The sequence below is a fragment of the Vulpes vulpes genome, chromosome 14 (assembly GCF_048418805.1).
Source record: "Vulpes vulpes isolate BD-2025 chromosome 14, VulVul3, whole genome shotgun sequence".
NCBI classification, from domain to species: Eukaryota; Metazoa; Chordata; class Mammalia; order Carnivora; family Canidae; genus Vulpes; species Vulpes vulpes.
In genome coordinates, this window is record NC_132793.1 from 35,800,346 (window position 1) to 35,818,956 (window position 18,611).

The window sequence follows — 18,611 nt, forward strand, 5'->3', positions numbered from 1 at the left end:
GCTCGGAGCCCTTCCTCTGAGGAGGTCGGGCAAAGTGCAACTTTACCCTTCACCAAGTGGGCGGTTCGGGCGCTGTCTCCCCATCCTGCTTCTTACTTCGAGGACAAAAGTTTTATTCTGTGGAGAATTCAAAAGAATTACGAAGTTATGCGTATCGCTATTTTAAAGTTTATCCGGCATCGTGAAAGCCACTTTTGCTTTCCGACCTTTTTAATAACCTAATTCTTGTGCTGGTAATTTCCCGGTACCAAGAAGCTCTGTACCACAAAAACGCGTATCCCCCCCCGCCCCCGCTCCCTCCATCACCTCCGCTGTCTAGCACTATGGGTAATCGCGATTCATTACCTGCCAATCATACGGCGTTCCTAGTCTCCGAATAGCCAGTCTTCTCCGCCATTTTTGTTTCGGGCCCTCCTTGAAAAACGGGCGGAGGCCATTTTTCTTTGGGGTAGATTCCTCGCGCTATCCGGGGCCCCTCGCCCAGCGTTTCGCCATCTTGGGTGCTGGTTTTGGCTTCCGGCCGGCTGTGAAGCAGCCCCGTTCATTTTGTGTTTGGGCGGCGGCTGCGTTTTTACCAACGCACGGGGAGACCCTGGGAAAGGGGAAGTAAGGCCGAAGCTTGAGTCCCCAAAGCATCTGAAGGCGGGCTGGAGAGCCTGCTCCCTGTTGAGTCTGAGTTCCTCAGCCAAGTACTACTACATCTGTGACCCTGGACAGTAACAAAACTAATAAAAGCCCGAACCCAAACCCTGCTACTATCATAGGTAAGAACCTGGTACTCCTGACAAGCGAAGATGTTCTTTCCCTCGAGCTGTTTGCTCATCTCTCTCCCTTTGGGTTTTTTTTTTTTTCTTTTGATTTTTGAGCTTTTTCTGAGTTCTTTCCCCTGTGCTTCCACCTTTTTTCATTGTTTCCAAGTGCTAAAGAGTTGTTAACATAAGAGTGTGGAAAACCTGGGCGTAAAAGTGGAAGTAGGGGTCTGGAGAATTTTTTTTTTTTTTCCCTAGGGAAAAATGGAGTATAGTGAATGGGCCAGGTATTTGTATCAACCTGTGGCTGCCCACAGCCGTCTGTCAAATACAGTCTCTTCTCAGTCTTTTTTAAGTTATGACCTAAGTACGAATGGTGTTTGTATGTACTGCCCGGTCAGTCACGTATTCATTGCATTTACTGAGTACCTGTTGTGTGCTCGGCCATCAGGATTCTGCACTAGACCAAAAGAAAACAAACCAACCAACCCTTTTCTTTCACGGAGTTTACAGTCTAACTGACCTGGGCAAGTAGCAATATTCTGTGATTGTTTGCACTGCTGGACTGTGACGAGTATCCCTTTGCTTCTTCCTGGATCTCCTCACCTTCCTTTTTTTCTGTACTAGGGATCAGTTGACACTTAGGTCTTCGGTCCCCCGTGCCATCACATTTGTAGGCCAGGTGGCTAATTTTATGACCAGTTTTCAGGTTACTTAGTGTCTTGCTCAAAGTGCGGTTTACCGACCGGCATCACCTGCGAGCTTCTTAGAGACTTTAGTGTCAGACCCCACCTCAAGACCCACTGAATCGGAATCTTTTCTGTTGAGTGGACCTTAAAATTCAAGGAACATTAATTCAGAACAGGAACTAGAGAATGTCTCTTTTCAACATGTGTTTCTTTCTTTCTTTCTTTTTTTTACCCCCTTAACATTTTTATTTATTTATTGGTGAGAGACACAGAGAGGCAGAGACCTAGGCAGAGCGAGAAGCAGGCTCCCTACGGGGAACCGGATGCAGGACTCCTCCCGGGACACGGACACGGGGATCATGACCTGAGCGACCTGAGCCGAATGCAGAGGCTTAACCACTGAGCCACCCACGTGCCCCTCAACCTGTGTTTCTTGTTAACGATACATCGTCAGCTGATTACATGTTTTACATGCAGTGGACCATACGACATGTTTTCCTGGGTTTTTCTTTTTTACTTTTTTTTTTTTTTTTTATTCGAGAGTGGCAGACCAAGAGAGAATCCCAAGCAGGCAACAGGCCCAGTGTGGAACCGGAAGCGGGGCCGCCTCCAAGAGTCCTGAGATCATGAACTGAGCCAAAATCAAGGGTCTGCTGCTTAACGGGCTGAGCCACCCAGGAGCCTCTTTCCTGTGCTTTTAGTCCATCAACTTGATGTCAGGGTACCAACTTAGCATTCTAAAAGGTTGAGGATTTGTCAGCCTGGTATATTATCAATGTAACTGTAGTCATGGCAACACCTTTGCGCATATTTTACTTTTAATTTATTACAAGTTGAATTCAAAAGCCTGCATGTTTTCAGCAGTTCAGTATTGACTTGGAAAACCTTGGGCGCTTTTATTCCCCATGGTTTTTTTTTTTTTTTTTTTTTTTTTTTTTTTTTTGCCATCTTGCTCTCTTCTGTCTTCCTGTAATGAGAAATCTAAATCTCACTTGTCTCAGGAATTCTCAGTCCTGCTTCTGAAAGTGGGGATGGTGGGATGGGGTAGGAGCAGCATCATTCCCCTGAATTTCCTTGTATTGTTTTATAATCCTTCTAGCCACTGTCTTCTAGGCAACCACTCATTGCTCTGTCACCGTAGATGTCACTATAGATAAGTTTGCATTTCTTAGCTTATCTAAAAGGAACCTTAGAGTGCTGGTTTTTGGTGGAAGTTGGAAGAGTGGCTGGTGTCTTTTCAGGATTGAGAGCCTTCTTTGTTGCAACTATCAATAGTTATTTCTTTTTAATTGCTAGGTAGTATTCTCTTGCTAAATGTACTGTGATTTGTGTACACATTCATCAATTGAAGGACTTTGGGGTTGTTTTTATTTTCACAGTACCCCTTTTCACATTGCTTTGTACTCCAGCTTATTGGGATTGCGGGAGGGGGGAAAAGTCCAATTATTTTGTGTGTCCATGCCTTCTATATATACTGAACAGAGGATGCCAGTGGTAAAATGGGTATGTATTGGGATTTTTTACCTTCGCCTCAGTCAGTTTATGAATTAATGTTTTATGAAACATGTTATGGCTTTTTATTTTTTTTTAAGATTTTATTTATTTATTCATGAGAGACACAGAGAGAGAGGCAGAGACACAGGCAGAGGGAGAAGCAGGCTCCATGCAAGGAGTCTGATATGGGACTCGATCAGTCCATCCGGGAACTCCAGGATCACGCCTTGAGCGGAAGGCAGACGCTCAACCACTGAGCCACTCAGTCATCCCTGTGATGGCTTTTTTAAAATGCAAAATGCATGCGTTGACTTTTCAGTGGGTTGTAGCTCATGATATGTACCTGCCTAATCATTTTAAACTGTGTTAAATCTTTAAAGCCTACTCTTTGTATATTACTTTTTGGAGATTGAAAATGATAACGGATGCACACTAGGAAACCTGCCCACTAGGTAACAGAGTAGACATCTAAGTGGAGAGTGCCACTCATTTAGTGTTGGTATGGGTACATTTCTAAAGTCTTTGCTTCTGTTACAGAAAGGCAGTGTCGCCTGGTTATTATGGTATTGACGTTTTGTGCTTGAATAAATCAGAGCTGGTAACTAAGATTGGGTTTGACTTACATTAGTTATAGGATAATATATAGAATTTGCTGTTATAACATCTTGGACATTTAAATTCATTTGTGTCCCTATGTTGATTCTCTAGGTAGAAAAGGTTGAATTTTTTGTTTTGCAGTTAAAAATTATTTTTAGGGATCCCTGGGTGGCGCAGCGGTTTGGCGCCTGCCTTTGGCCCAGGGTGCGATCCTGGAGACCCAGGATTGAGTCCCACGTTGGGCTCCCGGTGCATGGAGCCTGCTTCTCCCTCTGCCTGTGTCTCTGCCTCTCTCTCTCTGTGACTATCATAAATAAATAAAAATTTTAAAAAATTATTTTTAAATTTGTTTATGGTAAAATTCATTCTTTCTGGTATACACTTTCATGAATTTTGACCAACGCACTGAGTTTCATAACCGCAGTGTCAGTCAGAATGTAGGACAGTTCCATCATATCCCTTCCCCTGCCAAATTCCCTCCTGCTGCTCTCTTAGTAACTCTACCCCAAAGGAGCAACCAAAGAAAGATACGCAATCCATCTCTATGGTTTTCATGTTGAAAAGATTAGATTTTAAGACAATTACATTAATGATTATCAGAAGGTTTTTTTTTGTACTGTGAAGGTGACTGGAAAAACAGTTGTTATCAGGGTGGGACTTGGGATACGAAGTGGATTGCTTAGTTGCTCTTTATGCCTGCAATGTTTATAATGATTATGGTTAATAGAGACTGAGTAACTGATGGAAGAAAGTTAGAGTTTGAAGGCACGGGTCAAGAAAGAATTCTTGAGTCATCTTCGTGCAAAAGGTGATTTTATTAAAGCACAGGACAGGACCTGTGGACAGAAAGACCTGCCCTGGGGTATTGAGGAGAGGCCCATTATATTCTTTCAAGTTGGTAGGGGATTAGGGACAGCATAAGTCTCTCAGGTATTTTGGAAATAAGGTTTCCAGGATCCTGAGGGGGCTAGCTATTGTTAGGAAAAAGTCATTTATTACCATTTAGTAAAAACTCAGTCATGAGATTCTTCAGATGTCTATTAGTGGGTCATATGTTGTAGGATGATTGCCAACATGTATCTTTGTTGGGGGGCGGGGAGGGTAGAGATAAAGAGAGTTTCCAAAAGGAATTTTTATATGTTAAAGTAGACTTACTGGTTCTTGGGGTTCATGCTAAGATTGCCTTTTGCCTTTCACAAAGTGTCAACATCAAGGCAGTTGAGCCTCTAGAGGAAGGTCACTCTGCCTGTTTTGAGGACTTGTCAATGGGCTGTTGGTAGTAAGGAAATTTAATAATTTCTCTTCTGCCTTTGTTTCCCACATCACAACCACTGATGTCTCAGGAACTCTGCAGGTATTACCTATCAGATCTTATGTAGTTCTGAAAGGATCTCTAGGTAGACACTCATTTATTATCCCACTTCATAGACAAGAAAACAGAAAACTTAGAGGAATTGAATAACTTGTCTGAAGTCATAGAGTATGACAGGATTTGAAGAGGCAGATTTGACTGCATCTCTCTTTTACTAGAGCCTGAAGACTGCTCACCCCATGAGCAGGTGCCAGTATCTATTTCTGACAAAGGATTAAATAAAAATTAGATCTTGCCTATTAGGGAAGCATCCTATGCCAGGACCAGTGAGGATTTTCTGTGGGTACAGCAGGAAATAAGGGGCCCAGATCCTGGGCTAACTGACTGGTTGAAGGGTGTAGAGGGACTGAAGGATAAGACTGTTCTGTGGAATTATTTTTGATAGGGGATTTCAGTATTTGACTGACATTTAAAGACAAGGAAAAAAAAGTCCAAATGTTTTTGTCAGTTGCATTATCCTCCTTCTACTGTTGGAGAATCCCTGTTTGTTTTTTGTTTTGTTTTCCTTTTTTACAAGCTGATTTTGGCATTCAAAATTACCATAGGAATAATAGGAAAAGCTAATTCTTTCTTACAATGAAGTTGCCTTCTTAAGCTTTATCTGAGTTGTCAACAGCAAGATCTTTGCTCATTTGTCGATTTCCCTTGGTATTTTGTTAAAGTTTGTGATTTCTTCCTTGATACTGTTTTTTGGTTTTTGTGTTTTTGTGATTTTTTTTTTTTTTTTGGTGATAAAAGTAGATTGAATGGGCAGCAAATGAAATTATTTCTTACTCTTGAATTATAGTTGTTCCTTTAGGTGTCCAGGGCCTTTGTTGTTTTTCTGTTTCTGCTCCTATAGTTAGCAAAACCTTTTTAAGATGAGAAAAGGAAGTATAATAATTTTCTTGATAAAATTTGAAATCCAGAGATTAGAAACCTAAAGTTAATTTCTAGCCTTCTTAATCTGGAGTAGTTGCTTTGGTTTATGACACAGGCCAGCAAATGTAAAAAGAAGACAAATGTGAACTTCAGAGTGCCTTGGATTTTCCCACAGTATAATCTAGAAGGTCACTGACTTTCTTTATTAGCGTTTATCTCTGCTGTGTATTTAAATGACAGGACAATCATGTGATAATGTTTAATCTACTTCCATTCCCTCCCAAAACTAATTTTCCTAAGGATCTTAGGATCTTTCCGTCTCTATGAAAAAGACATTAATGCACACATATTTTTGGTAGGGTCATACTCTATCAAAGTCTCCTCTTTATGAAAAGAATGCTTGTTTTCAGGCCAGAGAAAGTGGGCTTGAGAATGCGGAATAGACGATGAGATGTTATTTGTAAGATTTATAATATACCCTAACTTCTCAGGATTCTTATGTAAATTATGTTTTCAGATATTTGGAAAATTTATCTTCTTGGAGATTGTCCTGAACTTCTTAAAATCAGGCAATAAACTAAAAATTCCACTGAACTTGGACTTCAACTAGAAGCTCTGATAGATAGCAAGACTTGTTATTATGCTTTAAACCCCAGGCACTGAGCTTGTTGATGATGATTCTTCTTTTTTTAAAGATTTTATTTATTCACAAGAGATACAGAGACAGAGGCAAAGACATAGGGAGAGGGAGAAGCAGGCTCCCTGTGGAGGGGCCCGATGTGGGACTTGATCCCAGGACCCCAGGATCACAGCCTGAGCCAAAGGCAGATGCTCAATAAGGCACCCCTTGTTGCTCCTCCTTGAAAGCAACTTTAGGCCTAGGAAAGTAGTTTTTTAAGGTGCATACTTGCTTTTTGTGTGTGTTTGCACATTTACCTTTTAATGATCAGTAAAGCAAGTCTAGAAAAACCTCAGGATTTTCCCAGATTTAAAATTGAATGAATACAGAGGCCAATAATATCTTTTCCATTCAAATGAATGTTAGAATCTCCACTTTTTAAAAACAAGAAAAATCATGCAGTGAAAAACTAACACTTATGGCCTAAACTTCAACAGTACCTCTGATCTGTTGCCCATTATTTTCAAGAGGAAACACTTTGATCTTCTGTTTACAAATTTATGTGTTTTACAACTTGTTCAACTTAGGCTGCATGATACATTCAACTTAAGTGTTATTTATGTATTGAAATAGGTCCAAAGTGCTTTGACCTCTTTTTAGGCAAGCTTATTGTGGAGTTTGGGATTTGGTGACAGTAGGGATTTATTAGATTAAATAGGTGGTAGAAGTCTAAAAAACATAAAAATAGCCTGGAGCCCCTTATTTGTAACATCAGTAGGCTCAAGTCAGCAAACTTTGGATGCACACCTGTGCCCTGCACCAGGTGTCAAAGAAGATAGGGATGGACCTTGTCCTCAAGACACTTATGGTCAGACAAAGGAGAGAGAGACTGAGGACCAGAGTTATATGTAATTTGCTGAGCTAAGTATGAGAGTAGTGGTGGTGTGAGGTGCCCATGTGGCCCAGAGAAGAAAGTGATTCACTTTGGAGACTTAAAGAGGCCTCTAAGGAGCAGATGGTGTCTGAGTTGGGTTTGCGAGGATAAGTCCCCTTCAGAGCGAGAGGATATCATTCTCCAGGACTGCTGTGTGGGTGAAGGTGGTGAGAGCTAGAGCTGCATGTTCAAGGATGCACGGTGGCTATGTGGGGGCAATGAAGCTGTGAAGTTGCTTGAGATGTGAGATGGAGGTTTGGATAGAGGGCCTGTGAAATGTGTGAGATCCTAGCCAATAATACTGAATAGAGTACTCCTGCTCAGTTACCTCTAGTGATGGCTTTGGGGATAGAGAAGTGCAAAGATGGAAACAGGATTTATTTTATTTTTGTTGTATTTTATTTATTTTTTAAGATTTTATTTTTTTGAGAGAAAGCGAGAGAGAGAAAGAGAGAATATGAGGTAGGGAAGAGGAAGAGGGAGAAGCAGATTCCCCACTGGGCAGGGAGCCCAATGCCAGGTTTGATTCCAGGACCCCAGGATCATGATCTGAGCTGAAGGCAGAAGCTTTTTTTTTTTTTTTTTTTTTTTTTTTTTAAGGCAGAAGCTTAATTGAGCCACCCAGGTGTCCCAGCAGGAAGTATTTTAAAAGCCTCTGGTTGTGGAGACCTTCAGGATAACCAGCTCTTTGGGGTCTGGGACTTCTGGCATCATCAAGTAATGATTTTTCCTTCTCATGGGAGGCAGATGGATCCATCTTTGACTGTCATCTGTTCTGTCTCAGATGATGGGTTGTGTGCTTGAAGTAAGAGAGCAGAGTGTGTGCTTTCCCCAGATTTGCTGATAAGTGGTCATTCTGTATTTAAACTTCATGGTTTTCAGCTTTTAAGAAAGAATAGTGAGAGACATACCTCCCTCCCTTCTATGGGGAGATAAGAGGGTGAGTCATAATTGGTTGTTGCACAGTGGTTGTAAAGGCATGAGTAATAGAAGGGATCGGGAAACTCTTCTACCTCTACTCCCTACCACCTTGCCAGACCTGCAGACGTGGCTAGGAGATGGGTACCTTGCTCTGGATACCACCTTGGCCTGTTTTTCTATCGGATTGTTTAATTTTGGATTGTCATCCTTTGCTGGTTATATGTCTTGGAAATATCTTTTCCCAGTTTGTCGGTGCCCCCCTCCCCATTTCCTTATGATGTATATTGATGAAGAGAAGTTTTAATTTTGGTAAGCTTTTTATTTTGAAATAATCGTAGATTCACAGGAGGTGGGCAAAAAAGGGGGAGTCCTCTGTAACTTTCCCTAGGTTACCCCAGTAATAATAGCATGCTTATAGTGCCAATATTAAAGCCAGAGAATTGACATTGGTACAATATGCAGAGTTTATTATTACATTTAAGCAGTTTACATGTATTTATTTAGTTCTGTGCCATTTCACGTAACCAGTACCAACAATAATCAGGGTTTGGAACAACACTGCCATAGGCTCCTTCCTGCTACCTCTTTAGTAATGCCACATACTACTCCTCCATCCTTAATCTGTGGCAGACTTTAATCTGTTATTCATGTCTATAATTTTGTTATTTCAAGAATATTATATAAGTGGAATTCTACATTATATAACCTTTTCAGATTGTCTTTTTTTCACTTAGCATAATTCTCTTAAGATCTACTCAAGTTGTTACCTGTATGAACAGTTCATTCCTTTTTTCGCTAATACTCTGTGGTATGGATATACCATCATCTGTTTAATCACTCACCCTTTGGAGGACATTTGGGTTGTTTCCAGTTTGGGGCTATTATGTATAAAGTTTGCTGTGAACATTTGCATACAGATTTTTCTGTGAGCCTAGGTTTTCATTTCTCTGGGATAAATTCCCATGAGTGAAAGTTTCGAGTCATATAGTAAATGCATATTTAGTTTTATAAGAAATCTGTCTCTCGTCCATTGTGTCTATACCACTTTTATGATCCCACAGGCAGTGTAGGAGAGATCCATTTTATTTGCATCCTCATCAACATTTGGTGTTACTGCTATTTTTAATTTGCCATTCTGGTAGGTATGTAGTGATGTCTCATTGGGGTTTTATTTGCCTTTCTCTGCTAGCCAATGATGTTGAGCATCTTTTCATGTGCTTATTTACCATCTGTATATCCTCTTAGATGAGATATCTGTTCATGTCTTTTGTCCATTTTCTAACTGGATTGTGTTTTTTTATTGGTGATTTTGGGAGTTCTTTGTAACTTCTAGTTCTAAAACTTTTGATGGATATATGAATTACAAGTATTTTCATCTAGTCTGTAGGGAAGTTTTAATTTTAATATGGCCAGATCCACCATTCTTTTTTCTTTATGGTTTGCACTTTTTTTGTATTCAACTAAAAAAACTTCCCCTTTACTTTGAGTTCTTGAGAACGTTCTCGAGAGGTTCTGTTTTTTTTTTTTTTTTTTTTTTTTTTTACATTTTACATTTTTACATACATAAAGTTAAGGTAACAGCCATTTTGTTTCTTTCACACTGAAGTCCATGCAAATCCATATAACAGAGGCTAGGAAAATACCCCATTATCCCAACAAACTTGGTCCCTTAGGATTTTAGCCTTATCTGATTAAGTTGCAGAACCTAGAGGGGAGAGGGAGCCTTGGGAGACAGGCGCTGTGACAGCTCAAGGATAGCCTAGGAGAGCTGGCAAAAACCTCACTGGTTCCACTGTTGAGGGGCATTAATATGTATATTGCCCAGTGCCCTAAGAGGTGATAACTTTCTTCTGAATATCAAATATTCACCATGTGGCATTTTTTTATGAAAGTCATAAAGATTCAATATACTTTTTGGAAAATTTCCATAATAAAATGGTTGGGTGCATAAATGACTCAACTCCTATTTGGAATATTTCTTCATCCAACAGACATTTCTTAAGTACCCTCTAGTGTCAAAGCAGTACTCTTGAGGGTTTGGTTCATCTTTGAGAACCTGTTCTTACCAGGGTAGGTAATAGTGCCTACTATTGGAATTCACTATTTCACTATTAAGTTCATTTCTAGCACTTGTCCCTAATGGTGTAATGAAGCAAAAAAAAAAAAAAAAAAAAAAAAAATTGTGTCTTCCTTATCTAAAATGACTTTAGCAGATTTGCAGGCTCAGGGTCTATGCATTGGCTATCCAGATGTGTTTTGGGCTTTATGTTGGTGGACTTTATTTTTTTTTTTTTATGAAGATGTATGCAGTCACATAGCACAATAGTTAAATTAATGCAGATTACATTTCCTTAGCTGTAGACTTCCTTCCTCTTCATTGGTAAGAGAGAAATGCCACTCATGTAGCTCTATTTGAAGTCTTACTCTGTTGGGATCTTGTACCTTCTTGGTGGGAATGTGGGGTGGGGGAGGAAGGGGGATTTGAAGGAGAGAGGGTACACATACCTTGATACTCCAGTTAACAATCGACCTTGGCAGTTCTGCAGTTGACAGATGGTTTTCGTTTACCCTTCGCCGAGTTGACAGGACTCTTCTCTCACCCTTGACCCTCAGCTGTGAGACCCTGGCCTGGTCTTACAAGTATACTTTTTAGAGGAATAGATGGCAGAGCTGAGAGTAGATAGTTTGTGAGGTTGTGACTCTAAAGTTAGCTCTGAAGTTGTGACTTGTTGAGCCTTCAAATATTGTGGAAACAAATGAAGAAATTATATACATTGAGAGGCAGAATGCCACATGATACTAAAAAACAGATTAAAAATAAGCAAAATGTAAAAATATGAAATAGGTGAAGGGAATTAAGAAAAAATATATGTACAAAATATATAATGTAATTCCTTTTCCCCAAGTGGCCTAATTTTACATTAATGGACCATATTATTTTATATAAAAATATATACTGTTCAGTCCTACATTCTTACAGATCATACTTTTGAGATTGGGCTTTGATGACACTTTTTTTTATTAAAGTTTTTTTTTTTTTTTTTTTTTTTTTTTTTTTTTTTTTTAATTCATAGAGACACACACACAGAGGCAGAGACACAGGCAGGGGGAGAAGCAGGCACCATGCAGAGAGCCTGACGTGGGACTCGATCCAGGGTCTCCAGGATCATGCCCTAGGCTGCAGGCGGCGCTAAACCGCTGCACCACCGGGGCTGCCCTGATGATACTTTTTGAAGAATCCAGTCCTTTAAAAATGCAGCTATTCTTTGCTGATAAAAGCAAAAAGAAAAAAAAAAAAGACTATTTAAAAAAAGAATACTGGAACCTTATCGTGAGTTGAAAAAATGTAACCTTCACAGTAACATGGGCTATAATCTAACAGATATGGCTTGAAAGCCTTGCTGCAGCCTTTGGTGTGGTCCACCTGTCCTTCAGGAAAGGAAGGACATATGGGAAAACCAGTGTACAATTAAGCTTCAGTTTGGTTGGGTACTTACTGACAAAATGTTCTTTCCCTTTTCTCTGTCAGCTGAAAAATTTAAGCACCCTCCAGTGGAGGGATTCCCTAAATTCTTGGCAGAAGTTTTTCAAACCTAATTTAGTATATTTAAGGGGACTGATTTTGTGTTTGTCAGGCTCAAATAACAGAGAGATCTACTTAAAGTTTGCAGGACAACCTTTATAAATGTTTTTTCCAAACACGTGTTCCTGATTCTCTAGGAACTTATTTTTTTCCATTTACACCTATTTCTAAATGAGGTTACTAGGTGAATGTTCTTCAGAATTTCTCTAAATCATTTGCACTAGATCATTCAGAGAATAGAAATGAATAATTAAAGTGATTTGGGGTTTGGATAAAGATATCTTTGCCTAAAAGAATACAACCAACTGTGGGTGGCACAGTTGGTTAAGTGTCTGACTTTGGCTTGGGTCATGATTTCAAGGGTTGTGAAATTAATTAAGCCTCAATTGGGCTCAGTGCTCAGCAGGGAGTCTGCTTGTCCCTCTCTGTCTGCCCCACCCCATGCTCTCTATGTCTCTCTTTCAAAATAAAATCTGGCATGCCTGGGTGGCTCAGTGGTTGGGCATCTGACTTGGGCTCCCAGGGTCCCAGGATCCAGTCCCACATCCTGCTCCCTGAGAGGAGCCTGCTTCTTCCTCTGCCTGTGTCTCTGTCTCTCTGTGTCTTTCATGAATAAATAAATAAAATCTTAAAAATAAAATAAATAAGGTCTTAAAGTAGAATCAAAGGTTATCACATTTTGAAAAAAAAATTACCAGATTTTAAATCACCACCGACCAATTGTTAACACTGCTCAGGTGCCTAGTGTTTATAAATGATTGCATCAGGGGTTTTCATATATCATTTTATTTAATCCTTTTGATAATTTTGAGTGAGATATTTCCCTATTTTTTAAATTTGTGATCTGGGACACAAAAATAAGTGGGTTTTTTTGGTAATGAAACCAGATACTCTCAGATTGCACTGTCCATTATGGTAGCCACTGATCACTGGTGTCAAACACTTGACATGTGGCCAATCCAAATTAAGATGTGCTGGAAACAAAATACACAGCTGACTTCAAAGCCTAAGTTCAAACACTAAGAATGTAAGTATTTTTATAGTGATTACATGCTGAAATACTAAGGTGTTGGATTTATTAGGTTAAATTAAAATATTATTAAAATTAATTTTCTCTATTTCTGTTTACTTTTTTATTAACTGCAACTGCAAGAAAATTGAAAAGTATATCTGTGGCTTGCATTCTATTTCTGTTGTACAGTGTTGCTCTATGTACCTGTGCACACAATTGAAACAGGTGAGGGCAGCCCTGGTAGCTCAGTGGTTTAGCGCCGCCTTCAGCCCAGGGCATGATCCTGGAGACCTGGGATCGAGTCCCATGTCAGGCTCCCTGCATGGAGCCTGCTTCTCCCTCTGCCTGTGTCGCTGCCTCTCTCTCTGTGTGTCTCTCATGAATAAATAAAATTTATTTAAAAAAAAAAAGAAACAGATGAATATTTCCATGTATACAGCTTGTGAATTATGGCATCCTTTTCACTTCATTCCTTTCTCCAGAGCAACTCTCTTCAACTTGCTCTTCGTGTTGGAGCCAAATTTAGCACTTAATGATTAGGTCCATATCACTAAATTACTTGCTGAATTTCTGCTTAAATTTTTCCTGTTGTGGTGGAAGTTGTAACTGTTTTATATTGATTTTATTTAGGCTCTGCCTTTTTTTTTTTTTTTTTTTAAGATTTTATTTATTTATTCATGAGAGACACAGAGAGAGAGAGGCAGAGACACAGGCAGAGGGAGAAGCAGGCTCCATACAGGGAGCCTACATGAGACTTGATCCCAGGTCTCCAGGATCACACCCTGGGCTGAAGGTGGCGCTAAACCACTGAGCCACCTGGGCTGCCCTAGGCTCTGCCTCTGAAACGTCTGCTTATTATTAATGGGAGCTCTGGCTCAGTTTAGCTCCTATGCCCCTGCTGTATAATATGCACATACACACATATTCCCCATCCTCATAATATTACTGTAAACATAACATTGCTTAGGTCAAGATTCAGTGTTTGTTATCATGACTACATATGCTAGCTGTAAGTGAGCTGTGTATGAACTACTCTTTTTATTTTCTGCAAAGTTTTTGTTTATCCTAGGATTAATATTGTCTTGTTATTCTTCAGTTGCCTAGCTTTCCATGTTCCTGCTCTAATTCAATCTCATATTCTCCACCATTTTCTGATTTTGCATGCTTGCAGATGCTTTTGAAGATGCATCTCCTGGAGACTTGTAAACTGCACCTATGGTTCTCTCCTGGTCTAGCCGTGATCTCATTCAGGGACCTGCTTTCACCAAATTCTAGGATTTCCTCTGCCTTTTGCCTATTGTGGCCTTCCTGTTTCCTGTATCTTCCTCTTTTTTGATTAATTTCCTCATTTTGGCGAAACATATCTTTAGTAGCTTCCTGAAAAAGGATGCATGGGACTTAAATTTTTTAAGACCCCTTGCATATATCTAAAAATGTCCCTTCCCCCTCATGTTTAAATGAAATTGGAGTTTGGAGACAATTTTATTTAGAATTTTGAAGACATTTCTCTATTGTCTTTTAGTCTCCAGAGTTGCTTTGAGCTGTTTGGAGCCAAACATTCACTTACCACTCCTTTTAACTTACCTCCTACTCCTTTTGGAAAGTTTTGTTTTGTTTGTTTGTTTGTTTGTGTTTTTTTTTAGATCTCCAGTGCCTGATGTTTTACTGTGATATGTGCCCTAATATGAGATGTTTCCATCCTATCTTTCATATATGAGTCCTCCTGTACTGGTCCTTTAATTTTTAATTTATTCTCTCTTATTTTTCATCTTTTTTATTTTTGCTGAAGTTTCTGAATGACTTACTGAACTTGGTCCTCTAGCACTTCTATTAAGTATTTTATTGCAGCTCTCATTTTAATTTGTTATTTTCTGAAAGTTTCTTATTTTTTTTGTTATTATATTTATTGCTTTATGGTTGCAATGTCTCCTATCTCCCTGATATTAATGATAGTTTTTAGAAAATGGTTTCTTTCTCCATGCATAGTCCAATACTTTTGGCCAAGTATTTTTTTTCTTGTTTGTTTTGTGTTCTTTCACGGCAGTCTTTCCTTAGACAACAGGTGATTCCTACTTGTTTCCTTTTATTTGAGAGTGGAATATTAAAAAGATGGAAGTCAGTTCTGCATGCAGATGTGGGGCTTGTGGGTGTGGGCTTCACTTTGGAGCCATCTGTCTAGGCTGTTTCCTTGGGGAATCCCTGGTGTTACTACTTATTGATCATACCTTTAGGTTAAGTCCAGTTCCCTGAACGGTTTTAGTCTCCTATTTGGAGAAGCTAGGCAGGGTAGAGGGGTGTATTAGTTAAGGTTCTCCAGAGATGCAGAACTAATAGAAGGAGTATAAGTATTATAGGAATTGGCTCTTGCAGTTATAGAGACTGAGAAGTCCCACCATCTGCTGTCTGCCAGCTGGAGAACGAGGAAAGCCCATGTGTAATTCATTCTCAGTCCAAAGGCCTGCGAACCAGGAGTGCTTAAATCTGAGGACAGCAGTATCCCAACTCATAGATAGTAAATTCGTCCTTCTTGTACCTTTTTGTTCTATTTGGGCCCTCAGTGGATTCAGTGATAACTACCCACATCAGAGAGGGCCATCCACTTTACTGAGTGCATCAGTGTAAATACTGATTCCTTCCAGAAACACCCTCACAGATATACCCAGAAATAATATCTTATTATTTATCTGGGCATCCCTTAGCTCAGATAAGTTGACACATAAAATTAACCATCTTAAGGGACATACAGGTTGGGGAACATACATATCAAACAGTTTGTTAATGTTCCCTTAATTTTCTCTTTTTTCAGTAGGGTATCCCCTACTTTGTGCTGTGCCTGGTGCTTTCCATACCAGAGATCCTCTGTCTTACTCTCTTCAAAAGATAATTCTCTACACGAGGGTGAGAGAGGACAGTTGGCCTGGCTGAGCACAGTAAAGGGTTTGAACTGTGTGGGCCTGCTTATATATGAGGTATCATTATTATTATTATCACTGGTTTTTTTCCCCAATAATACAGTACTATAAATGTATTGTTTCTTATGATTTTTTGTGAGGGGAGGGGCAGAGAGAGAGAGAAGGAGAATGAGAATCTTAGCAGGTTCCATGCTTAGCATGGAACTCAATAAAGGGCTGTATCTCACAACCCTGAGATCATGACCTGAGCCAAAGTCAAGAGTCAGACACTTAACTGACTGAACCACCCAGGTGCCCCAGTGGTGTTCATTCTTTAAACATCTGGTCGAATGCACCTGAGCCTGTGCTTTCCGTTGTTGGTTTTTAAGTTACTGATTGAATATTATGTTTATATGTAAAAATATGTATGCATATATGTATTTTAAAGTAGGCTCCATTCCCACTCTGCAGCCCAATGTGGGGCATGAGCTCATTGCCCTGAGGTCAAGACCTGAGCTGAAATCAAGAGTCAAATGCTTTACTGACTGAGCCACCCAGGGCCCCCAATATATTTTTAAGACCAGTTAAAAGTGGATGTTTATCTTGCAAATACTTACTGTTACATGATTATTCAGCCAAACTTTCTCCTATATATGATTCAAATAGAGATTTTGATACACTTGCTTATAACTTTTTTTCTTGTATTAAAGGTCTATAATTACTCTGGAATCAATAATCCATGGCGTCAAAGAAATTTGCTGTTAAAGTAAGTAGTGCTTAATAATCTTCTTTAAAATGGTTAATCATTTTTAATATAACTGAGTTCTGTGTTCACTGACAGCTGATGTTCTGAACTTGCCTTCTATTCTTAAAATTAGGTGATTGAAGATTTGCATGTTAAGAATGAGATGGGGAGAAAAGAAATACTTCATATGGTTATGGGAATTTCTTGCTTCAGGTCTTCTGTAAGATGCCTTTGGTCATAACTTGGTGCTTAATGTTAAAAATTGTATTCACATATATGTGTCTGTGACATGATTTTTGATTATGAAAAAGCAGATAAAAATGATGTAGGCAGCAAATGCCACAGGTGGGTGAATGTCAGGAGAGAGGTCTCTTGTCTGTTGGTCCTCTTTTGTTTTTCTTTTTTAAGTATCCCTCCTCTATCCCTTGATGGCTGGGGCTGAGACCTTCTCAGATGTGAGGGGTGGTGGGAACTGAGAGGGGAAGAATTTATAAATAGTATGAGGTCTCTAAGATGCCTTCACTGATGCTGGCTGTTGACATTTTTTCTGTGCTAGTATTATATTAAATACATTCAGAACACCAAAACAGACAAATTACAGTTGTTAACCAGATCAGATACTAATTAATATTGTAGTTATTTTTACCAAGTCACGGGTTATTAGATTTACAATGGATATATAAATTTCATTGCTTACAATTATCTCTTGTGTCCCCATGTTCTATCATATTTCTTATGAGAGATTATAAGTGGTGAACTTTCATCATTTGTCTTTCTAAAAAATGTATTTTTGTCTTAACTCTAGAAAGTTGATTATAGAAACCTAGGTTGAGCATTATTTTTTCCTTGGCACTTGGAAGATATTTTTCCATTGTCTTCTGCAATCTGTTATTGCAACCGAGAAACTTTGTAGTTATTGATGTTTAAAACCACCTTAAAACTTAGTAGCTTAAAATACAAGCCATTTTATTCTCTTGTGATTATGTAGGTTGCCTGGTATCATTTGGGTCATCTCTTTCTCTTTTTGATGGTGGCTGGGGCTGCAATTACTGGGAACCCAGTTCAGCTGGAACATCAATGATAACATGCTCACATAGCTGTCACTTGTTACTGGCTGTGGTTGGGACCTTACCTGGGGCTGTTAATTGTTGCCTGTCAGTTTTCATTCACCTGGCTACTCTCTGTGGCTTGGGCTTCTCCATGCTTGGTGTCTTTGTTTGAGGGATGGTGTCCAGAGCAAGAGTTGCTAGAAGAGAGAAGATAATTTGCCAGTTCTTTGAAGACCTGGGCTCTGAAGTCTCAGGTGACACTTATACTGTACTCTATTGGTCAGAGCACTCAAAGGGCCCAGCCCAAGGGCAGCTACAGCTTTTGATGTGAGAAGCAGCATGTGCTCACAGGGAAGCAAAGATTTGTGGGGATGCATCTGTGGAGAATAGTAACCACAAGAGGTCTGTTGCCTGTCTCATTGTGATTTCTTTCATAGTTATCTGGGTTATAAACTTTTATTTTGTTTTTGTCTTTGATGTTTTACAATTTTCACTATGAAGCCTCAAGCCATAGGCCTGTTTTTGTTTTATCTGGCTTGGGATGCAGTTTGCATCTTTATTTTAAAGATTCACATCTTTTTTTTTTTTTTTTTTTTTTTAATCAGTTTTGGAAAGTTTCAACCATTTTCTCTTCAGATACTACTCTTTATTCTCTCTCTTCTGGAACTTTCATTCATTCATTCATTCATTCATTCATTCATTCATGAAAGACACAGAGAGAGGCAGAGACCCTATGCAGAAGGAGAAGCAGGCTCCTTGCAGGGAGCCCGATACGGGACTTGATCCCCGGACCGATATCATGCCCTGACCCGAAGGAGGACGCTCAACCACTGAGCCACCCAGGCGTCCCTCTGGCACTCTTATACTAAGTTTTCTGGGTAGTCTCACAATAATTTCTTATGTGCTTCGAGGGTGATATTAACTTGTCCAAGACAGAGTCCGTGTGGGCTGTCTTCGTCCAAAGCTCTGCCAAAACTGTCAGTGGCCCAGTAGGTCAGATAGTTCTGGTCAACCACTGATTTTGGACCTCAGGTGCCTAATTATACCAGAGATGAGTCTCTTGATTTCTAAGCCATACACAATGATGAGGCGGGT

The 18,611-nt window shown here is 39.6% G+C and overlaps 1 protein-coding gene across 1 annotated transcript in view; it reads left to right on the plus strand.

The window, feature by feature from the left end:
- Nucleotides 1-436: 436 nt before the first annotated feature.
- The window catches only part of SLX4IP (SLX4 interacting protein), a 175,590-nt gene continuing 157,415 nt past the window's right edge, over nt 437-18,611 (plus strand). Inside the window, 2 exon segments of the mRNA XM_026012280.2 lie at nt 437-764; nt 16,433-16,488. Coding sequence (XP_025868065.1) covers nt 16,462-16,488 — 27 coding nt within the window. The 5' untranslated portion in view covers nt 437-764; nt 16,433-16,461.